The 25,419-nt window shown below is 37.6% G+C and overlaps 1 protein-coding gene across 1 annotated transcript in view; it reads right to left on the bottom strand.

Annotated features, from left to right (window-relative positions):
• Positions 1 to 260: 260 nt before the first annotated feature.
• The window catches only part of LOC133845395 (prolactin-releasing peptide receptor), a 37,743-nt gene continuing 12,584 nt past the window's right edge, over positions 261 to 25,419 (bottom strand). The window contains exons 2-3 of the mRNA XM_062279857.1: positions 20,383 to 22,430; positions 261 to 2,928 (exon numbers count right to left, since the gene is read on the bottom strand). Coding sequence (XP_062135841.1) covers positions 20,389 to 22,044 — 1,656 coding nt within the window. The 5' untranslated portion in view covers positions 22,045 to 22,430 and the 3' untranslated portion in view covers positions 261 to 2,928; positions 20,383 to 20,388. The remainder of the gene's footprint in view (positions 2,929 to 20,382; positions 22,431 to 25,419) is intronic.

The following is a 25,419-nucleotide window of genomic DNA, read 5'->3' as shown; positions in this document are numbered from 1 at the left end:
TTGTGGACTAAGCTGGGTGCCGATGGGGAACGGAGAATGATGAGTGGGAAATGGGAATGCGAATGGGAACGGGAACGGGAATGTCAACGGAAATGAATGCGAGTATAAAATGCTGGATATGAAGGACAATTACTTAATTGTCACAGTTAATTAATGAACTGTCTAATGTGTCAACAAGATATTTTTTTCCTCGCTTGTAATCACATTTGAAATACCTCAATTCTAGATTGCAAACATTTCATGCATTTTGTGGCTTTTTCAACATTTATTGTTTATTTAATAGTTTCTCTTTATTTTGATAGCTTTAAAACACATTAAATTATAATAATTTAATTATTTGATCAATTTTAATACTCGACTGCGACGGCATTTTTCGTTAATGTTTCCATCAACTCAACAATTCACATTTATCATTGATATAAACAATCTCAATATTGTATAATTACCAATTGATTTACGATTTCACATTCACTTACGACTTAAAGTTCAAACATTTCCATACATATATTGAAATATTTTGCACATTTAAATAGTCATTTATATATGTAATTATTTACTGGTTTTTGCTTAATTCTCTTCCTATGAATTTTACATCTTTATTGGCCTAAATAATGTTTAACGTACAACGATATTATAGTTTATATTTATATTTTCTAATTTTTATGTATATATTAGGTTGCTTAAATGATAGACTTTTATTTTAATTCGTGTCTGAGACTTTTTACTTGTGAGTTTTTCACCAAGAGTTTTCTATAGTATTTTATATATTTCAATAATGTCTTAAAGTTGAGTGCTTAGCTTATGTTTCTCTACAGATAATGCTTATGTTAAACCAATAACTTTCAGTGCCATTCAAATACATCATTACATTATTATTACTTTTCAATTTTTAATTTCCGTTCATTTAATAAGATTTCTTGTTTTGTTTTTGCTGAATTCCCTGCTTTTGAATGCAATTTATAATTACAACTCGCGTTTCCACCTGGATAAACACAGCGTTTGCCAATGAGTATATCAAATTTCTATTTATCTCAACCACAACAATCATTTAATATGTTAGATATTGTGGTTTTCGTCCTTCTAACTTAAGAACTAACAGATTCAGATATTACGTATACGCAGTGAAACTTTTTACACATGACAAACCAAAAGTACACAAAACTTGATGACATTTTTTTGAAAGCTTAATTCCACAAGGCTGCAAGAATGCTTGAGAGACAGGCAATTGGATGAGAGAGAATAACAGTCTGTCATCACCGTTTTATGTTTCACTTCGTTCTTCGTTGCAGCATCGCATATGACATAAACTTTCAAAAGAGGGGCTCATGGTCAACAGAATTTTGTATACTTTTGGTTCTTTTTCATTCTCCTCTCCCCCAGCATCGTTAACAGCATTAAATGCGGTTAGCTGGCAAAATTTCGAGTGTGTTTATTTAACTTTGCTAAACTTAATTTTTAGTGCTACAGTCATAAACACTTTACAAGCGCCTACAAGTATTTTTTTTGCTTTAAATAAATATAGTTTGATATTTACAATTAGTTGTCTACAATTAGCTTATATATATTGTTTAAATACATGCCTATAAAACAGTTAGCGATAAAACAGCACACATAATGTTTAATATTGAAATACACACACATCCGTTTGAATAACTTTTACAACTAAGAAACAGTTAACACTATTTGCTTTCATGGAGTGAATGTGACCGAGTCCAGAACTAGAAATTCTTCGTAGAAACCTTGTGTATTTAGCAATAGGCTTAACCTATATCTGTCTGTCAGCTATTGTGTTCAAATACTAAAATATTTACAGAAAGCCAGCGGCCTCACGGCAGGTAACTTGTCACTCTTTATCCGGTTGATTAACTCAAGTTCATGGCCATAAAACCAGCAGCTAAATTTCAATTAAATGACTGCAACAACAACTCTGAAATGTCTGTCAATTTTTCAGGGGGGTTTGGTGGCTGGCTGCCTTTCAATTTGTATTCAACCAGCTGTCACTGTAGCTTGAAACATATTTCCCTTGACTTGTTTTGTGGCCTGCACAAATCCCATCAATGTCAGCTTAGGCTTATTTGCTTTGCCCGACAATTCTTCTCCGTTTTCCTTTCGTGTTTTCTCTTTTCTTTTCCCTTTTTTTTTGTAGTGGGAGGCTGCGCAAATTATTTTTGTGTTGCCTTGTTGCTATTTTGCTCTTTTCGCTTTTGTTGTGGTTTTGTTTTACAATAGAAAACGACACAGTCACACACATAGCAAAAAAATGTGTGTGTTTCCACACAATTGAACCAAAAATTGGCACACGGAATTTAATTCCAGCGACAGTTAAGCTCGCAAGTGACGCATTGAGACGACGACCTTGTACTCCACGATTCACTTGGCTCCCTACAAAGCAAAGTCTAAATATGCAAAATGGCAACAGCAATTGCTGCAAAGTGGTAAGAAAGAACGAAAAAAATTTCAATTGCTTGTCAGCGCGAAGCAGGCTCAGTCACACACCCTCCGATACACTTACACCTCTACACTTACACTTACTTTCTCCCTCACTCTCTCTCTGTCTCTATCGTAGATATACAAATTTGATATCAAGCGGCTGCTTCAGCCAATTGCTTGGAGGGAAGGCAGAGTTCTTTTTGCCCCTGGCGCCAGAGCGCAGCAATTTTCGCATCGTTGTCACTTTATTTGGCATTTATCAGCACTTTTCGTACTACTCAGTGCGACTGTAAGACTATATGTCTAACAGACACGCCCATACGCCCCCCACTCTCTAGTAGCTTACACTTTCAGCTTTGTTGTTTATGTCACATTCCCCGACATCTCGTTGTTGCTCTCGTTGTTGTCGTTGTCGTTGACGCTGTCGTTGTTATTGGTGACGCCCTCCTCGCGCTCCACAACGACCAGCAACCGCGTCTAGAAATGCGTTTCAAAAATCTGCAAGGCAAAAAAAACGAAAATGGAATATAAAATAGACAGAAATATTTCAAAATATGGAAATATTATAAACGTTGTATTTGACATGGCCAAAATGTATGCAAAGCATAGAAATTATTTGTCCAATAAATTTGCTTACATAAATTGTTGAATTCGTTTTGCATGTCTTTTGTTTGACACATGCATAAAGTGTGCGAATGTGTGTGTGTGTATGTTGACTAAAGCGGCTTAGGCCAATTTGTCTTGGCAACTTTTGTCGTCTATTTGACAAAGCGCATTGCGTTGCCCCTGACAATCCTTGAGGCATCCAGGCAAATATTCAAATTCACTATTAGGATGCGTTGTCTGGCCTCGACTTGTCGTCGCGTGTTAATCGCCAGCATTGGCTAATGAATAACAGACAGACACCATTTGCCCATTGGCGTCCGCTGCTCACAATTAGCATTAGCCACTTGTTGCAGCTTAAGCACGCCATTTGCATGTGGGCGCTCCTTCATCATTCATCGCTGTTTTATTTTTTATATTCACTTCATTTGCTCTTGACGTATACGTAATAAAATTGCGTTGCGTATACGCGACATTGACATTGGCATTCAGCTGCCAGCGATGACGTTGAACAATTTAATTAATTTGAATATGCTACTACACAGTAGATTAAGTAAAGAAAATTTGCTTCTGTAGATGTTCAATTTTTTTTTTCATATTAACAAAGCAAGTGCAACCCGAGTGGAGAGAAGTACCTGTGTGTTATCTGCGCTTTGATTGTATTCTTGTTTTTTAATTTGATTTCCATTTTAAGCAGTTGTACACACACATTCGTCACATAAATTTTAATTTAACACATGCCAACACTTTGAATTTGATGTATTCGTTTTTCTTTTTATACCCGCTACCCATAAAGGAGAAAGGTATTATAACGTATCTCCAGGAAATGTATATAACAGGCAAAAGGAAGCATCTCCGACACTTTATAGGGTATATATTCTTGATGAGAGAACAGCCAAAACGATATATCTATGTGCGTCTGTTTATTTTTATTTTATCAGAGACTATAAGAGATAGAGATATAATTTTTCTTTTCCGCCTCCGCAAATCGTCAAAAATGGAACAACAAGAGTTGGTACATAAATAATAACTGAACGAAATTTTAGGTACACAAAATTATAACTATTTTTTTAATGATTCCTTAACATTTGTTTTCGATCAGATAAAAATTGAAGAATAGAAGAAATAAAAGAAAGAAAGAAATCGGGTCTTCGATGCTTTGGCTGACAATCTGGTATATTTTACACTTTATGGTATATTTTGAGTGTAGTACTATAAAAATATAGTCTTTCGTGTATTTTAAAATTAATGCCGCACTGTTTTGCTTTTACTCAAAATGGGTAGCGGGTATCTCTAAGTCGAGCACACTGATACAGTCCAACTTTCTAGCTTGTTTGCTTTGCTTTGTGCAATTTTTTAATCTGCTTTTGTGAATTTGCCGTGTTATATTTCAGTCGATTTTCATTACGCTAGCGTTGACATTTAATTAAAATGCATGTTCTCTTAAAAATCATGTTGCACGATAAATGCAAAACACTGCTTAGATAAATATTTGCGTAAATATTATTGACATTGGCATTAATGGCATATTTATGAAATGCCCGAGGTCTGCATTTGGTTGATTGGCTGCAGAAATTATTTGCTGCACAGTTTCAATGTAAATATTAACAACAAAAGTTTTTGACAAACTAATCAAAAAGAACAAAAATAAATATTATAAATAAACTTTTTAATTTAAAATGCAATTAGCATATAGACTTTTTATATTTTCTTTAATTCACATTTAAATTCAAATATTAATGAAGACAATGAAAAGCATTTTTTACGCTCGCTGACATCATAATGAGAATGGTTGAATATTCATGAGCGTGTATTATTTTTAATCGTTTTACACATTTTAATAAATAATTAATGTGAAAACATTGCCGCTGGCGACAAAATTCCTAAGAGTAATATCTCTCGCATTCAAGCAAATATTAATTAAAATGCCTTGGGCCAATTGCTTGCTTTGGAATCTTTAATGACGACTCACAACTCAAATTGGGACGACCCACATTGGTGTTGATAATTGAAATGAAATTTGCTGTCCCACAACAACAACAACAACAAGGAAGCACAACCTTATGAGCTACTATAACAACCAGAATTGAGGAGAGCACAGCACAAAGGTAAACTTTGCCCGGAGGCCTCAATCTCAATGGTTTTCAGTCTTTTTGTCGCCTCAGCGTGGCGCACAAAGTGTGCAAAGTCCGGAACTAAATCGAGGCAACTACGAGTACCTTTAACGCCACTTTATTAAGTATTCATTATTGTCAACTTGTATTGTGGGCTGTCTCTTAGAGGGCGTGGTCACACTGCGTGAGGTTGTGTGTGTGCCTGTGAGTCAGTGTTAAATTACTTTAAGCTTTGTTGTGGTCCGTTGAGGAAGAGGACGATGACGATGACGACGACGACGACGACGAGTACATCTGCTAGCTGAAACATTAATTGCCAGCGGCACATTGATGTTTATGTAATTAATTTTAATGGCTCTAGTTCACCACAACTCTCATCTCATCTCGACTCGTCTCGTTTCCTAAAAAGTTTCGTTTTATTGTTCTGTTGTTGTTCTTGTTGGTCGCTTCTACAGTTTCATTATTACCTACTACCTACATTTAGATGGTTGTGTTTGTAGTTGACAAAGTTTTGGGGCACAAACACACACACGCACAGAAAACAAAATCAATAACAAGAGCAATAATAACAGTTATAAAATATTTAGCCACCATTGGGGCCTATGAGGCGTATGTGCAATAAATAAATCAATGAGCAGATGGTTAGATACCAAAAGAGCAGGGGCTAAAAGTTGAAACACGTGCGAACACAAAACTTTAGAAGTTCCAGCCTTAAGGCTATTCGAATTTTAGATACTCTTCTACTCAAAATCCCCAAAAATAAAGTTAAATATTGAAGGCGACAATAAATTTGTATAACTGCCTATATGGATTAAAGCTCGCAGTTATTTAGATTAACGACTTTGCATGCAGATAAGTTTGCTCGACCTTTTAAGGGTGACCATTATTCAGTAAGCTCACAATTAAATGTGGCTTCCTGCAAATTTATGACCAGATTGACAAGCCAATGCTTCGAGATAACTCACTCTTATGTGATGCTCCCAACAGACTCATCAGACGATGGGCAGCTCAACGTCTTTAGGGTGACCATGCGAGCACATTACTCACTCTCTTAAGTTTTCGTTTTAGATAAGTATGACATACAACCTGTCAGTACGTCTTCCTCTCTCTCTCTCTCTCTCTCTGTGTTCAATCTCTTTTGCTGTCTCGCTCCTTGTGTCACAGTCGCCTTGAGTGTGCTTTAAGTTGCCGCAATTAGAGGCGAGCATAAACAAACTCGTCGAGGATGTGGCTGAGCCAGGTCCTCAGGCTGCCTGTAGGCGCATGGACAATCTGCGACGACGTGTTGAGGAATGTTCTTTTTAATGAATCGCAAGTGGGCTAAATATATGCACAGCAAAACCATCGCAATCTCGAAATGAGAAAACGTAAATGAGAACGTAATTAGGCAGCTGGCTGCCAGGCAAGTAAATAGAATGAAAGCAACAAACACTGCAGGAGCATAGATACATAAAAAGAATTGAATTGGGTGTGGCTGGCGACACACAGTGTAGACTTTCTGACATCATGCTCTAATGTTATTATCAAGCACAACATCGAAATCCAGCGAAAGTCTCTCACTCTCCACCCAAACCTATTAAACAACTAAAGGGTATCATAAAGTTGTCGTAAGGTCAACAAAACATTTTCGCACTCTATTAATCAGTTTGGCTATAAAGCGAATTTGCAGCAGTTTTAAGTATGGGCAATAAAAAATAAAGTGTATTTATAGAAATTTGCAAAATTTGCTGGGTAACGGAAGTGTTTAATCGTTAACGAACGAACAAACAAAAATGTTCGGCGTTAAAGTTGGATTTTGTAAATTGATATTGTTCTTTTCTCAATTTTAAATTAAAATATAAAACTAAAAATAAATATAATAAAATTAAACTAATAAATGAAACTAAATATAAATATAGTGTAAATTTATTGGTATTAATTAAATAAAACAGAGCGGGATGAAAATAATCAAATGAAGAATGTCAACAAAAGAACAATGATTAGAAATTAACCAGCAACGAAAGTTAACGATGAATATTTCTTGGAATTAAAACGAAAAAACGAATTGAACGATGTAGTTCATATAAAAATAAAGGAAAACTTATTCAGGATATTAACAATACAAGGAAAAAACTTACTATAAATTGGTTTCTTGAAGACAAAAAATAAAATTATATATATTTATTTATTTAAACCATTATTACATATCAAAAGAGCGGGCATCTCTCAGTCGAGCATTCTTTTTATGAACTTTCAGACTTGATAATGTTAAAATTATGCGTACACAACAAAATAATTATAATAAAGGCTTTTAAATACAAATGCTAAGCACACAACAGCATGGCAAGGCACAGACACAAGCACACACACACTCACACTCACAAAATATACAACGACAACGCAATGAAATTAAATGAGTTAAAAGAAAAGTGTCGCTTTAAATGCTTGAAAGAGGCGAGGAAGTACGGACACGGAAGAAAAACTGATGTATTTTTAATTGCTGCATACATTACAATAGATTTGCATTACATCATGAGGCGCATAAGGAAATTTATGTAGTCGATATAAATATATGTGTGTGTGTGTGTGTATCGCCACCCACGCAGTCACCAAAATTAAACCAGATCCTCGAGCTGTCAGGCAATTTAATCAGTGTGTGTGTGGGTGTATTTTGGACAGCGCACATGCAAATATTTGTTGTGCTTGTCATCAACGAAAATACAAAAAAAAAAAAAAGAAAATAAAACAGGACAAAAGACAAACAAAAAGGCTTCAACAGGCGGCGCCAGCTTGAAGGGGACTGGACTCGAAACGCAACGAAAAGCAAAATGAGCTGTAGTTGACTTGAAATAATTCCATCTCATATTTCAAGTTGTTGTTAACGCAGAGAGTAGAGAAAATCATTTCGTAATTAGAGCATCAGTCAACTGATGATCCTGCAGTTGTCAGTCCAAGTGAGCTGAGTACTTGAAGCGTTTTTGTGGCGAGCATTAATTAGAAACTATATTTGTGTTATTTATGTTGGTTAAATATAAACAAGCCAAATAGTCTATATACAACTAGTTTATTGTTATAGATTAGTCTTATACTTCTACATTATAATTATTAATATTAATTTAAAAATCTGTATGCTTGTCGTTATCATAATGCCTATGAATTTGGCTAAATTTCCACAGATTAAATATAATTTCACAGTCAAATTGCTTGGCCAGCCCTGAAGGCTTTTCGTTGTGTCTGGCTAGCCTAATGTGCGTCCTTGAACACACAGAAACAATTTACTCACACTTGACTTGAAGGTATTTCTTTTCACCCAGCATTACTTATAGCATCTTAATTTTGTTCGCATGCGAGATGAAAAATGGCGTGCAATTTGGCTGGCGCTGGAAAGTATGCTATGCTAAATGTAGCGCGTAACTTGAACTTGCGAAACTATTTGCCAGCGCACTGTGTTTGTAGTTGCTATTGTTGTCATGGTCGCTAAAATATTTGCTCGCATAAATTTGAAGTAGCCCGAGTTGCTTATGCGTTCAAATTATGTGGCATTATTCAAAATATTAACTTGAATTTGCACAAGGACAGCGAGCGAAGCAAACAACAAACAAACGATGAGGAGAAGTCGCCACGCTTGTTGACCTCCGTGTCAATGTTGGCTTTTGCTCCAATTTCCAAGTGGTACTCGGTCATTTTTAGTTGCTGCACGCTCGCACCATTTCAGACAAAATTAAATTCTCAATTTTTTTTATATTCGTTTCTTTTGTTATCATTTTTTGTGGCTTCGTTTATGGAAGCAGCGTGCAAACACACACACAACACGATACTTGCGGGAATTGAGAGCTAACACCCCGGCACTCATGTGCTCTGGCTCTGTGCTCGAGGCTCTACTTAGACCTTGCCTGCGGTTTGTTTGAGAGTTTATAAAATTAATTTGCTTGTGGCGAGCACACACACACTGTGTGTGCATTTACATAGTGGATGTGGAGAGCTTAGCGACGTCAAGCCTCAGTAACAGTTTGTGCTTTCAAAAACGAAAACAATATAAAGGGAATTTTAATTTTAATTCACTCACAGCGATTAAATAATGTATAAGTTACCCAGGCTGGGATTTGTGGAGCGATTTGATTGATATGCCAAGCACGTAGTAGGTGCCAAATGGAATGAGAGCAAGCAGGAAATATAACGACAAATCGAACAAGGAAACGGAAGCGACTGAGGCTTCGCCTCTGGCAGAGAGGAATAATAATAACAATATTAATGCCGATACTTCTGGGTGCCAAATAAATCGTTAGCCGCAAATTTTTGTGCAAAGTTTTAAGGAAATTTTCTCGCAGTCGTATTTTGAAATAAAGTTAAATTGATCAGGCATTGATCGATTGATTGGCAAGTGAAACTCGCAAGTAATAACCCAGCAAAATGTGGACTTAATAAAATTTCAAGAAAGAACCAAGATTAAAAAGTTTTCGTACAACTTTCGCAGAAAGACTTTTCAGCTGACCATATTGAATTTGATTTATAGTATACAAGAGAGCTTAGCATTGAAGTAGGCCAACGACTTTTTTGCTGGAAAGAGAGATTAAGCTAATTAAAGTTTCTTTTGCCTTAAGCTAATTTGATGTACTGTCGCCTGCCAAATTTAATCCACGCTCAACATTCGCAGCCTAATCTTCCGTTCGTTTCGTTTTTTTGTCGCGAAACAAAACAAATGTCTTAATGCCCTTTTCATTGATGCCTTAACAACTTATTCAAGTTCCAGAGCACGCGTATTTATATCTACATATATGAAGAACATCATCTACTGACGACTTACATAAAAACCTGTTTCATCAACAGTCCCCCTCAACGTGCACGACTGATTGTTATTTGTTACTTTGCTTGGAAAAAAGCTTTCGCAAAATGAATGATTATTTCGCACTCATCTGAGTGTGTGAGTGTGAGTGTGTGAATACATACACACACACACACACACACACACCGAACACTGACAGTTACATGTACTCGTTGGGTATCTAAAAACCAAAATCCAGACCCAGTCTCTCTCGCTTGAGCCCTAATGACATGCAGGTCGTCTACATGTTGACGAGCTGTCGGTCGTAAAATAAAATATATATACGAATAAAAAAAAGTAAAACATACTTATCGGGGCCAAAGCGAGGGGGTGGATGGTGGATAGAGAGGGACCCTCGTCTGGCGCTGATATCAATCGCAAATCGTGCGCCACGAAGTGCAGCCAACTCTGATTAAAATAATGATAATGTGCAGCTCAGTTTTTGTCATCGTTTCTCTGTTGACTTTGTCTTCATTTTGATGTCATTTTCTCTTCTCTTTTTTTTTTGAGTGTGCTGTTGATTTAATATGATTGAATTTCGACGTTAGCCATGTGCTGGCTGGCTGTGCCCAACTTTAATTACCACAAAGGCAACGCCTAATGATCATTTCAAAATCTTCTTTAAGCTCTGCACTTGAGTTGCTTATTTTTGGGTTTGGATTGCAAAAAGGTATTGAGAGAGAAAAAAAGGGAAAGTCACGCAATATTTTCTGTATTTTTTTTCCGCAAAAGTTTTTATGCCCTGATACCTTGAGGCACAGTTATGTACGAGTATATGTACCTGGGCCATAAATTATGAGCTGTGCAGCTGTCAGTTTTTTATATCCTCACTTTTCTTTTTTGTGCGTTTTGCGGACACGCCCACACGCTTACAAATACACAACCATACACGCAAACATGGGCCACAACTGGCCTACCTCAAAAGGAAGCCGCACAGCTGCCGTCGTTCCACATTTATGGTAATATTTTTTAACAGCTTTTGTAATGCTCTTTGCCAAGATTTCTTTGCCTCTCAACTGTATTTCTTTCAAAACTGAAACTGACTTACATGCGAAAGTTTTCACTACTTTTTCGCATAGATTTTCCAGCATTAAGTTTGAAAGACTCTTTAAACTGGCGCACAAATTACATACCCTGTAGTAAATGCAAAGTAAATGAAAGGGCACAGCAAAAGGGCATATTAAATGAGAAGACAAGTTAGCTGACATTTTAATGAATGAAATGTTTGCACCTACACTTTGCATTTTATAACTTAGACACATTTAGTTTAGAGGGTGTCTTTGAGTCCATCAGCTCATTGACATTTCATGTAACTGTTTTCTGGCACGTCGAAATTATGGCCGCCATGTCGAGATGTCTTTGTTTGTTTTCCCCCATTCATATTTTGCGTTTCTTTGCTTTTCCCACATAAATTAAGAAATGACGTTGAAAAGAATAAACACTGAAATGTTTGTTGTTGTTGTTATTTGTTATTCTTCGTGTTGTTGTTGTTGTTGTTGTCACTGCCTAGGCTGACAGCCTCTGAAGAGCCTCTGCTTTGGCTAGGCAACTTTGACGTGCGCAGCACACACCAACGTGTCGACCCCAGGACAGCAGGTTCACCACCTGCTGACAGGTGTTTCGTGCCTCCTCGTCGCAATTACAACGCCTCGCTGCGTTGAACGAAAGTGTGAATGAAAGTACACTGAGCGAAAACACAAACAGAATAACCCAGATTTTTTATTCTTCTTAAAATTTCACTTTTACATTATTTTTATCATTTCCATTTCATAATTTTCATGTATTTTTTGTGAATATATTTCTCTCAGTGGAGCTGACTTCTAACTACGTTTGTTTATTTTTTGTCTCCCTGGACTTGGTATTTTTATGTTTTTACAAGCATTTCATTCTATATTCGCCGCTGCATAATTATTTCAGCCACGCATTGACAAAAGCCGAATCCTTGAAGGCGTCTGTGTCTTAAAGTGTCAGACACGCAGAAGTCTTAAGACTTCGCAGCAAACGCAAACGCGAATGGTGTTATTAGTCCAGGTACTAAAATTGTATGCATAATCATTTTGTTTGCTTGTCAGCGAAATGGGAATTAAATTAGTCGCATTTATTTTAGATTTTACAAGGGGAAGTGAAGAGTGGAAGTTGGAATTTATTCAAAAGTTAAATTACAAATAAAAAGCTACAAGTTGCAATTTATTCAAAAGTAAAATTAGAATAATAAGAATAGACTGTAGAGCTTAATAAACAGGATTATGGTTGACTGTACATATTTCATACAAATCAAAATAAATGTTTTAAAGATATTTTGAAATATTTATTATTATTACATTATTCAAAGTTCGAGTAACAATAATTAAATGTTGCGCGTATTAAAGCTGCAGTTGTAGCAAATCATTTGTCTCAACTTAAAAATAATACAAAACAAAATAAATGTCTTAAAGAAATTTTTGACTAAAATTAGGATGATGGTAGTAAACTATTGAACTTCATAAAATTGTACTATTAGCAATATATCTAACTAAATTTTAAGATAAATAAGTAATTTCATGATAGAAAACGAACTATATGTTTTAAAAAAAATTATAAAATAATATTAGAATAATAGCAATTCATTCACAAGATCAACTCCCTATAATTGCCCTTGATTATTAAGTATTATGGAAATTTGTAAATGCTTGAAGCTTATTCTCCGAATCGATTTAATAATCGTTTAGGCTCTTCAAAGTGAACTGATACAATTAAGCGAAACTTAAACTATTTAAAGGAATTTCAACTACAAAGATTTCTCCAAGCAGCAATTGAGTCTAATAGCCCTCGTAAGTAAGTGAGCCAGAAACTGAGTTCGTTTGGTTGGATTGCGGCCTATGGCCGTGGGCTTGGGCAATTAATAAAAGCGTTTTTCGTTTCATTAAACTTGTAATTGTTAAGTTGGCTTGCTCGTTGGCTCACTGTCTGGTTGGCTGGCAACGGACAATGCATAAAACTAACCTCTGTTTGGCTAAGACCTCGTATTGGCTTTTCAACTTTAATAAAAGCCAAGCCGCAAGCATTTTGTATTATCCAGCTTGATCTTGATGTTCGTTCAGCGTCTTGCTATTCTCTTGACTTGAGCTTCATCATCGTGCTGCCGCTGTTGGCCAAATCATTAAACACAAAATTTAATTAACTGTTAATAAAGTTGCTAATAAACGCGCCCACCAACGGCCCTCTAAGCCCCTGTCAAGTTGCCCCAAATGCCTGTGGCTCATATTAAGTGGCATTAAGCTCTGCTGTCAACACACACATACACACATACTTGGGCACACACACATTCTGGGAAAAGCAGACTGAAGTGCAGCTTGAATCTTCTACACATATGCTTCCAAAATCTGTCTTCCACATTGTGGCATAATTTATGTATAAGCAGCTTCAATTTTTTTTCTTTTTCTTTTTTTTTTGTGCTGAACCCAGCTGATCCTGGCAATCTCTCACTAGCAGCAAACATGCTGGTCAGGGCACGTGTTTTCCCAAAAATAAAAGTTTGCTGGTCTGCCGTTTGCTATTTTCTGCCCTGCTATTTGCCATCTACACACACCTGGAGCTGACAGCAGCGACACGTGGCCAGCAGAACCACGTCCGTCACATATAACTCGCATCGATGCCCAGTTACCACATTTAATTGGGCATAAACGCTGCTCGCTTTTATAGACATTTTTCATCAATAACAAAGGCGTCTGCAATGGCCCATTAAATGTCCTTCCAAACACACACACTCACACTCAAAGACTGCACAGTTGGTCGCAAAAGATAAAAGATATTTTCGCTTGACAAGTTGATCAAATTGTCATTAATTGAGAAGAACATTACACAAAAAAATCATCAAATGAAATTAATTACAAAAGTGATAAAAAATGCAAAATGAAAATGAAAATTAATTAGACCAATTTATGGATGACTTTTAATTGCTGAGAGTGGAAAGGGTTTCACATTCAGCAATTCATATTTTCAGGCAAAATCACTTTCAAATACATTCTTTAATATAACAATTTTTATACTTTTCTTAAAGCTTTAATCTACTTCTTAATATGTAATAAATAATTCCTTATATAGAACTTAAATATTATTCAAATGATCAAGCCTAATATGAATTGACAAGAAAATGACATGCTGAAGTGATAAGTGACTGTAGCTGTTGCAATCAATTCAATTATCGTAAGCAATCAAATCATACTCGAATATTCGAATACGAGTAAAGTGATTGGGGATTTGTCTTAGTTGTCATCTCATCATTTGCGCCTCCAAAACTAACAGCCAGAATTGGAATTGATTTCTTTTGGTTTTTCGGTTTTTGTTTAGTTAACTTTGATATGCATCCCAGTGTGTATTGGCGTGTATAAGTCAAATGGAAATACTGTATTGCCATGCTCAGAGGTTCTACGTGCCTGGCATGGCAACGTTCGTAATGCCTTTAAGCCATGGTTACAGTCATCGTCGGGCACATTTGATGAGCGAGTTAAATGCTTCAAATGTTTTGTTTGCATAGCATAAGAGAATGTTCGCTAAATATGTGTTGGGTTAGGGTTATGGGATGGTAGACAGAAAAACATCTCCTGCGACTGAATTTAATATGTTTGTCGTAATTTTTATGGTTTATTTATGTGATATTCGATAGTTACTGCGGGCCCAGCTCAAGTTTGTAGCCACGACAAGTCAATAGAATTTATGACCATCAATTTTATTTTGATGTGTGCCGAAAAGTTTTTTTTTTGTTCTTTGTTTTCGTTGGTTTTTTTTGTTTGTGCTTTGTTTGTTATTGTTGTTGTCGATTTCCCAGCTAACTCGTTGTGGGGGGCCTTGGCCTTATGTGGCTATAATTTATGCCGACAGCTTCTTGAAAACTTTGCGCTCATAAATTGCGGAGGGCGGCGCTTAAACATTCAGTTAGCCCCCATTTGGGGAGTTAACACCTAATCCTGGACACTTTAAATCCGCTTGCCCGCAGCTACATCCGTTTTATAGTTACCTTGCAGCATTGTTATTGTTGCTGTTTCCTTCCTCAATTCCTTTTAATTGTTTGCTCAACACCTTTGGCTAGCTTCCTGCATTGCCATTGCCATTGCCATTGCCACTGCCACAGAAGCTCTGGCCAGGAATTGCTATTGTTGGCCGTTGCGCTCCATGGCCATACAACATAATAAAAGCTTGTTAACGTAATTGCTTAATTGGCCAGCTAGTGCGCTAGTGGCCAGGAATGAGGGGCAGAGAAAGAATTGCTGGCAGAAGAAGCTAAAGCAGCTCTAATGAAAATGTTGTTTTCGCTGCCCAACACATTAGACTGATTAGACACGGGCAGCGGGAATAAAAATAGAGCCATGTGGATATAAGTACCTTACACACTCACACACACACACACACACACTTACGTGTGTGTAGACAGACGCACTCACATACGCATATATTGAAATGGAACGTGTTGGGTTTTACATTACAGAGCTGACTTTTTCTGCTCACACTCTTTGGCAGGGTGTGAAAGCAAAACGGTAATTGCATTTTTATTTCATTATACTCTTACGCATACACAGCTCTAAAGCTAAGTCAAGTGACTAAGCAAAATGCGCATATGCAATTAATATTATTATGCTTTATACATTTGCATTTATTATGTAGATTTGAATTAACAGCGTGAAAGCTTGCACCTTAAAAAGAACGCCACCTATTGCTTGAGATCAGCAAGTGATTTGTTAAAAGCTTTCTTAATGCAAGCAACCTTCAGCAGCCTTTATGCATTATCTTGAAAGCAAATGTTAGTTAACAGAATGGTGAAACTGCAGCCTAGTTCACCATATTCTTTAAGCATAGGTCAGTTAGGGTAATCAAGAGTGCAGCTTTGCAGCAGTGAGTGAGCATCTAGCTTATGTAATCTGCACTCTGGCCTTGATTGGCCTGTTTACACTAATCTGTCAGCAAAAGGGCGTATCCTCAAATCTCAGAGGCAGCTGTTTTGCCATCGATTTCACCATCTGGCCAGAGCTTGATGGCAGGCACATGTGCCGCACACAGGAAGAGAGTGAGAGAGAGACAGAGACAGATAGTCCATTTCAATCGTCAATTAGACACTTGGCATTTGTGCGAAAGGAACTTCATTAATCGCTTTTATTTTCACAAATGTCAGGCTGTCAGTCAGTTCGGCTTATAGTGTGTGCCAAGCTGACGTCAACATCAATCCGATGGCCTAATACTCATATATTGATGCTGTTGATGTTGATGTTATAAAATAAATGCGTATCACCCATGAAAGCTCTGCATCAAACGCTGGAAATCATGTGGAAACACATGTTTCATGACACTTCAAAACCAAATGCCACGACTGAGATGATCGCGCGAAAAAAAGCAAAAAAGAAAAAAAAATGGAAACGTAAATGCTGAGCAATATTTTTTTTTTATTGCACGCCAATACCAAAAACATTTCACGTTGAGTGTAAGTAAGTACATATTGAAATCACGCTAGTCTGTTCGTATGTATGCATATATTATATGTATGTCTGTATGTGTGCATGCATGATAAGCAAAGCAAAGAGCATGCTACTGTAACCATTAAACCCGAGCGAGCACACACAAAGACGACAAATAACGAGCACAACATTTGCCTGGTGGTGGATGGCATTTGATTTTTATATGCTGCGATTTAGTATGGATTTAATCAGGGCCCTTTAGATTTTATAACACACTTTTGCACTTTTAGTGTGATTGATTGGAATTCGGATAGCTAAAATGCTAAAATGCATTCGCTTTCCACTTAAACAGAGTAAATAAAATATTTATATTCAAATCAATACTTAGCCAGGCATTGAACTCCGCTAACAGTTCTGTTTTATGGCGGAGCTGTAAAGTTAACAGTGCGCACAGCCTAAAAGCATGCTATGAATTTAGTAATGAAAATGGAATGCATAGTGAAATGCAATAAAAGTTAATTATTGCTAGAACTCTTAAGAGCAACTTAAACGAGTTTATCTTGCTACTTTCTGCATGAACTTTTTTTTAATTTAAATGTAGTTTGAACATATTCTACCTGGCCAAGTCCAAGACAAAGTTGAACAAGAAACTTTTCAAGGATAATAAAATGCGAAACACTTCAAAGTAACCATGTACATAGCTTGTATAGAAATCGAAACAAAAATAAAACAATGTGCAATAACAATTCATAATTTCAATGTAGAGAATTCTTGAGTTACGAAACTTCAAGCTATCACGTTTAGGTGGAGCCTTCCCGTTGCTGCCACAGTGGCAAACTTATTGCGGCAAATGTTCGAAATAGTTGTAAAATTGATTAAATAAAACTGGAGCAGGCAGCTACAACTTTTACGTGGAATGATGAGTAACAGCTCTAGCTCTAGCTAGGCACTTTGTCTGGCAAGTTGCCGGGGAATTCTTATCAGGCACAATGGCCACTGAAGCAATTGCATTGTAAGGCACAATTGTGATGGCATTTTAAAACTACGACTAACAAACTGCTGCAAAAAATGATCGCTTGCAATGTAATCGTAAAGTTGCCGTTAGTTCTACGATATCTAGACACAACTGCCCCAATTGCCAGTCCCCGGAGCAGAGTCAACTTTTGGCCCATTTGCCAGTCGCAGTCGCAGTGGCAATCACAGCACAACCAGACAGCAAACAACAAAATACAATTCAGTTGTTAAAAGTTTTACACTAACTCGCTGGCAAACTTGTTTACAGAGACAGCACACGGCGGAGCTGACACTCCCTTTCAATCCTCCTTCTCCTTTTTTTTTTGGTGTGGGAGTGAAAACTTTCCTGACTGAATCTGAGAGTGAACTGAGTGCGAGACGAGAGTACTGTGAGTCCGACAATTGCTGTTTGCAATTTCAGTTGCAGTTCTCATGCATAATGCATCAAATGTGAAATGTGCTTGGGAGGGGGCCATCAACTATATCACTTACCGTTCACTCACCGCTCGCTGTGATTTCATACTCGCAAGTCACAGCGAATCCTAGTGGGAGTTGGTGGAGAGTTTGGCTGGCATTTTTTATGCGAATTTCATAGCTGGGAGCTGTGCATATGGCTTGTTGACTGACATCACCCGCTCCACAACTCAGCAGACTGGCAAGCAACCCACATGCCAGTGGGTAATTAGGCTGAACAGCATAGTTTTGTGCCACACTAACGACTGCGCTGAATAAATCATAAATTAAAGGCCTCTCGGACGTTCACATATTTTGTTTGCTTTTGCTGCAAAGCCAACCGCAAACATGGCTAAAATGTAAATAACAACAACGATGCCACAACATACTTTAGATATTGTCGGACTCGGTGAGATAAAAAGAAAAGGTATTTAGTGCCCAAAGATATTTGCACAAATACGAATATCAACAGCATATTCCAGCAGCAAACGTATCTTAGATTGGCTACTCAAAGGCAGACTAAAACGCATGAATAGTTAACCCAGATATTGCTTTGTGTACATATCCGACATTGGTTTGAGGTTTATGAGAGCGAAATTGAAAAATATTTTGAAAATTTACTTTAAGACAGCAATTATTTTAATTGCTAGTAAAAAAATCATTTGTGGTTCGCTTCGAAATAGTAGACATGAAAATCCATTTTTGTTTATTTACTTATTCAAAAAATAAAAAACATCAACTTAACAAAAGTAAACAAATAACTGTTAGACATTCCAAAATAAAGAAAAAATTTTGTTTTGATGGAAACTGCATATTGAAATGTATCAAATAAAGTGTATATTCTAAAATATATCAGATTTCTATGTAGAGTATTATTCACTTCGATAAATAAACTGATGGTGAGAATAGCTTTAATTTGACTGCACATCAAATGCGTCAAGTTTGTTATTGTTGCCATTTGACGTTTAATATGAGTAGTAAATTTTCATTTAATCAAATAGAATTTCAATGCCAAGCGATATATTTATAAACTTTATGACTTTGGCCATCTCGAGTGGAGATCAAAACTGGGCAGACAGACGGACGGACAGACAGATGGCCCCATAACGTGCTCCCATAAAAAATTATAAATAAATAAGCCAATGTAAATTATTCTGCGTCAAAGCATTATGTTTATGAGGGACTTGCGCCTTATCGTTGGCCCCGGCTGTTGACCATTTTGCAACGCATTTATCTGACAGCTTCAGCTGGTAATTTGTGTACATATATTATGTTGTTATTGCTGTTGCTGTTGCTGTTGCTGCTGCTGCTGTTCTAAGAAATCAACTTGATGTTGTCGTCGTTGTTGTTGTTGCTGTTGTTGTTTGAGCACCTGGCCAAAGGGTCGGCACGTGCTAGAAACATTTACCTAATCCATTTGCAGTCCGTTGCCATCTGTCATCTCAGCTTGGTAAAGTTTTTCTTTTTACCAAAGAAACTTGACTTACAGTTGACAACGAATGAATGTCTAAACTTGCATTAAAATTGTTTCTTAATGTCCAAATCTTATTCATTTGTAAATTGAATAACTCTTTTTCCCCCCAAACATTAAATATGCATTGGAAAATTGCTGCACTTGGATATTTTAATTCATTTTTATTGCCATTTTGGGAAATGCAGCTGTGCGAGACTTGCACGATGACAGGCGCAAAGGACTTGTGAGTAGCTCAGACGACAGAGTTAGAGTTGACAGTTGATTTACTGCCCAGCACTGGATGGATGAGCTTCACTTGCCACTCCACTCTCCCCATCTAAAGCTGATGTCTTTTGAGCTTGCCAAATGAAATTTGCTAGCAACAGACAGACAAAGAGAGAGAGAGAGAGAGAAAAAGTAAACGAAATTCTTGCCAGCTGCTACTTGTCATTTGATTTGCTCTTGTTGCACTCAAGCTATCTCAGTTTCGACAACGAGAGTATGTGGAAAAGTGAAGTGGAAATTCATAAGCATTCATGCAGGTAGCAAACTCAATTTTTATGATTTTTTTTCTTTTGGTGAGGAAATGGAATCATTGGCATGGAAAAGGAAAACTCGGCGGCTGCACAATGTGGTAAACCATTTTGCCAAAAATCTGATAGCAGCCGAAGATGAAGATGAAAATGGATATTGCAGATGAGATATGTGAGTTGTGCCAGTCATATTGATGCATCAAATCGTACTTTGTATAGATAGTCACATAGTGTAGAAGGGAATATAGGAGGCAAAAGGAACCTTCTCCGACCCGATTGTATTGGTTGAATATATATAACATATGGTATATTTTGTTCTCTACGGTATATTTTGAATGTTGTAGTTTATGGATATACGAAATATAGCAGTTGGTTTATGTTAGTATTTTTAATAAGGGATATACATACATATATTACTTTGGGTCATTTTAGTATTCTTTTGGTATATTATTGTACTTTGGTATATATTAGCTTTTATTGAAAATGTTTAGAGAGTATTTTATAGTCGTGTGTTCTGGACTTTCTTACTTACTATAGTACATTTCTGGTTACTTACCCTGTCTCAGTTATATCGCCTACTGGCATCTGCTGGTCCAATAATAGCAGCGCCCAAATCGGCCAGCATATCCGAGTCCTGGCACTGACTACTCGACTCAAGCATGCTGATGCCTGTCGTATTATCGGAGCTAACAAATGGCGTCTCGCTGAAGCGAACTTCCACCGTCTGCTCATCTCCGGAGTCAATGTAGTCGCCATCCTCATCCGTGCGTCGTCTAATGCGACGCATCAACTCCACCTGCTGCTGTTGTTGCTGTTGCTGCTGCTGTGGCTGCGACTGGCGAGCATGCACGAGGGCGGCATTGATGCCACGCCCACTGAGTATGGGCGACACAGCGCCAGTGCCATTGCCATAGGTTGGCTCTCGCGGTATGATGAGCAGCTTCTCCTTCGGCAAACACGTCTCCTGAGTGATGCCATTGTCATCCTGATCATCAGCATCTAAACTTCCGCCGCCGCCTCCATCGCCATTGCCATGATGCAGTCGCGGACCGCAGGTGTTGCGATCACTGCGATTGTAGCCTCTGGTGATGTTGATGATGTTGTTGTTGGAGGGATTAAAGCAGGGCAGGACATGCTTAAACTCCTTGCGAAAGTTCTCATTGAGCCAGGCGTACAGAAAGGGATTGTAGCACGTCGAGCTCATGGCAATCGAGTGGGCCACAAAGAAGAACAGGATATAGAAGCGCCAATCCTTTGACTTGTCATTGAAGTCATCGAATATATTTACCAAATTGATGGGCAACCAGCTGAGTCCAAACACCGCCACCATTGCAATCAACATGCGATTCGTGCGCTTCTTGCGATCTCGATCCGCTTCCTCGCGCCGCGACGACTTCGAACCCGGCTTGGCCCGGGCACGCTGATTCAACTTAACGGAGATCCAAACGTAGCAAATCGATATGATGAAAAAGGGCAGCAGAAACTGCAGCACTGTCGTAATGGCTCCGAACACCTTGCGATATTGTTCCGCCGGCCAATTCTCCTCGCAGACCATCAGCGACTCGGTGTCGCTCATCAGCTGCATGTAAGCCTGGGCAGCCATGGTGTCGTTGGGCAAGGCGCTGCCCAGACTCGTGCCATTGACCTGAGTGTCATTGTTCGTCACCTCGGACATCTTCATGTACATGCCGTAGGGCAGAGTGGCCAGCAGCGAAACAACCCAGATGCTCACAATGATGCCAATGCACGTGGAGAGTTTCATGCGTGGATGGAACGGATAGATGATCACAAAGTACCTATCAATGGCAATCGAGGTCAGCGTCAGCGTTGATATATAAATGCTACATCCCTGTGCATACGAAACCAGGTGACACAACGTTCGACCAAATGCCCAACGGCCCATGAAAGTGTAGAGCGGCGTAAAGGGCACGGCGAGCACACACAGCAGAATATCGGATAGCGCCAGGTTGGTAATGAATATATTGGTTACGGTTTGCATCGCACGATTACGCAGCACCACATAGCAGACGAGAACGTTGCCAAACACGCCCAGGACAAACACTGTGGTGTACAGCACATAGAAGAAGATCTGCACGAACTGATTGTGCATAATGTCCGATTTATCCGCATCCGAATCAGAGCCTGCTGTGCTCGCCGTTGTGGTGGTCATCGATGTTGTAGTGGTGCTGGTTGTTGTCGAAGTGCTGCTGCTGCTCATGATGGTGGACAGAGTGCTGCCATCGAGGGGGGGGAAAGGGTTGTGCTCCAGTTGGCGCCCAGCAGTTGGGGCAACTGCGTGCTGGCCGATATTAGCCAAGCATTAACCGTCTCGTTGCTTACATTGGCCATGACTTTGTTTTAGCTGCCTAATGAGTCAACGGTGAGGAATAACTATGTATGTGCACTCTCTGCTGAGTGGGATATGCGGGCCTTGGCTGTTATTCTTGTTGATTCCTGTCCGGTTTCACCGGAAGTCCGCCACTTAAGCAGCCATTTCCGTCGCCTGTGCTCGGGCACACAAGTCTCGTCTCAAGTTTATCTTCAATGTTATATTTAGCCAACAAGTTTACTTTAATATTTGGCTCATTGCTAATTGTGTGGACTCTGCGAACAAAAAAAGAGAGAATGCATAAATAGTATAAAAGTATAAAGTACAAAAAATCACAGACAACTTCCATTAGATTTGTTTAAATGTAAAAGTTTTCAGCCCGGAATTACTTCTTAGTTGGAATTTGAAACTAACTTAGCTCTCTTTGCCCTTTCCCCCCCCCCCCCCGAATTTTCCGCGACTTCTTGTTGCGTTTCGCTTTTGTTTCGGTTTCGGTTTTGTCTTCATTTTCGTCTTTCGTCTGCGCGCTTCCCCCAAGGATTAAGTTGTTGCCTTGACTGGCATTTATTTCATTTGCCATCTCCCTCACACACACTCTAACACAAACACACGCTCAAACACATGCTGTCACTGTCTCGCAGCGCTTGAGACGGGTCGAGTCGGAGACTAGAGACGGTGTCGTTTGGCTTTATTAAAAACAATGTTGGCAGCCAAGTGCAGCAAAGCGGAAGTGAAAGTGTGGCATTAGCATCAAGTTTATTTCGGTCGAGGAAGCAGTGTTGGTAAACGCATTGCGACAGTGTCAGCACAAATCAGCAAGTCCTTTGATTACGCTCAGCGCAGCACAAATCAAATTAGACACTGCGACTGTAATTTAAAGAATTATTTATCATAGTGATTTAAATAATATTTAAAACATGTTTTGACGTAATAAGATTTCTTATTTCTTTGGCTAGCTATACATATACAAAATAATTTTAGTATAAAATTCTACACTTTATTTAATTCAATTTGCAATTTACAAATAAAGTAAGGAAATTATCATTCACAAATTCCTTTCAATACATTCTGACATTTTCATAGTGTGCTACAATAGATGCGAAGTATATATTAGACATACATTGTCACAATGCACCGAGCTATCCCAAGACTAAATAAATAGTTCACCAAATGTGTGGTTACTTATAGCTCATAAAAACCACTTGACATCTAATATAAAATCGCAAAGTGCATCTAACGCAAACTGCGTTGTGACATGTATATTTTAAATACCCGAAAAATGCACTTGACATCCCTAGAGAATTTCATGTGCTCTCATGTACTGCGTCATATTAATAATAAATATGAGTCTAGAAATTTTTGAAATAAACATCAGTTCTTTTCCGGTGTAGTTGAAATACTTGAACACGTCTTAATATTTTCACAAGTAGTGTTGCATCTATACATTTGTCTGTATAATATCAAAATTTAAGTAAGCATAGCTTATAAGCTATGAATACAATATTTATATTTTAAATTCCACTTAAGTTTAACATGTTTAGAAAGTATATGCTGTTCATATGGTTAAAAAAGCTTATCAAAAAACGATTAAGTTATTTAAACCAAGAACTGATTGAGTCATGCATTTTCACATTTGCCAATTGAATTTGGTATAAAATAATTTACAACACATGACTTAATTACAAAGCAATTAAGTTCACCACTTCCGTTGACTAATTTAAGCCTCAAAATTTCCAATAAATGATTTACTTCAATGCAGACTTAATCTGATTAAATAATTTCCACTGACTTATGGTTCAGTTTACCAGGAAGCGAACAATGATATGCATGCTTGAAAGATGCAATCAATTTCTATTATTTGCCAATTTCAGAGAACTTGATGGCCAACAGCTTAATTGATGAATCCTTGAGAGACAGAGCAACGCATCATAATCCGCAAGGAGGAGGATTGATTGCATTGTTCGTCTGGGCCAAATCACAAAATACAATTGAAGGATTTTCCTGGATTTCAATTTCCATGCTGGGCGCTGTAATTAATTTCATGTTTACAATCAAAGTTTCAAGTTCTGCCAGCCAAATACGAAAGTACACACGTACTTCAGCTGATAGTTTGTCAGGCGATGGAAAACGACACGAAAAACTGACAAAACAGCAACACATCCATAACCCGTATGAGAGAGCATCTAAATCTGAATCCGAGTCCGAATCTGAACTCAACCTCGAACTAGAACCTAAAATAGTGAGTACTGGTTACACATGCTGCATGTAAATGCAAATTTAATTGGATTTGGTTTAACAACTCTACCACTCTCTCTCTTCCTTTCTCTCTCTATGTTTCTGGCTAAAACTTTTACTGTGTGCAGCTTTATGTTTTCCCCCCAGCATGAACAAATGCAACAACAGGTAAATGTACATACACATTACGTTAGTTAAGCAGTGTTGGAACATTGCATTTCATAGCATCGTTAACTGAAAGCCACGTCCCCTTGGCAATGAGGTGAACAGTTAAGGCTTAAGCTGTTGCGAACGCAAATGAAAATTGCTAATTCCAAGCAAATTTAATGAATTTATAATTAATGCCTTCTACGTGATTACGACAGATTTTCGAAATAGACAAGAAATCTCTACAGTTAGCTGAGCATTAGCATCAATGGCAGCGTATTTCAAATCCAATACGAACTATTTTGTGATGGCCGAACGTGAACGGATTATAACTAGTTTAATACATATTATATGTTCGAAAGACAAAATAATGAAATATATATTTATATATATGGAAATCCCATTTATATATTCACTATATAATGGAAATGTAAAGCAACCAACTATAAAGAAAAGATTCAAAATACTTTACAGTAAAAAATGTAAATGCAAACAATTAATATATTTATATTGTATGTTTAAGACACTTTTTTTTTAAATTCAAACGTATTTACGTATGAAATGTAAGTAATCAACTTACATTATGAAATTGTAATTAACCACATTTTCACCTTTCAACAGAACTTTATTTTATAATCATTGTCAGATATTAACTTAAGTTTATTGTAAATATGATAATGACAAAATAATAAAATATATTCACAAAAATAACTTAACAGTTATATGTATATACAAATTTATTTCATAATCGAAAGCGAAAACCAACCACAATTTCTTTTCAAAAATCATTTCAACTTTACTTTGTTTCAGAAACCTTTGACAACTTTGCATAATCTGCCAGCATTGTCAATTGTCTTCATGAAAAGAAAATGAGAAAACGAG

The sequence above is a fragment of the Drosophila sulfurigaster genome, chromosome 3 (genome assembly GCF_023558435.1).
Source record: "Drosophila sulfurigaster albostrigata strain 15112-1811.04 chromosome 3, ASM2355843v2, whole genome shotgun sequence".
NCBI classification, from domain to species: domain Eukaryota; kingdom Metazoa; phylum Arthropoda; class Insecta; order Diptera; family Drosophilidae; genus Drosophila; species Drosophila sulfurigaster.
Note: the sequence above shows the minus strand (reverse complement) of the source record. Positions and strands in the feature narration are given on the sequence as shown.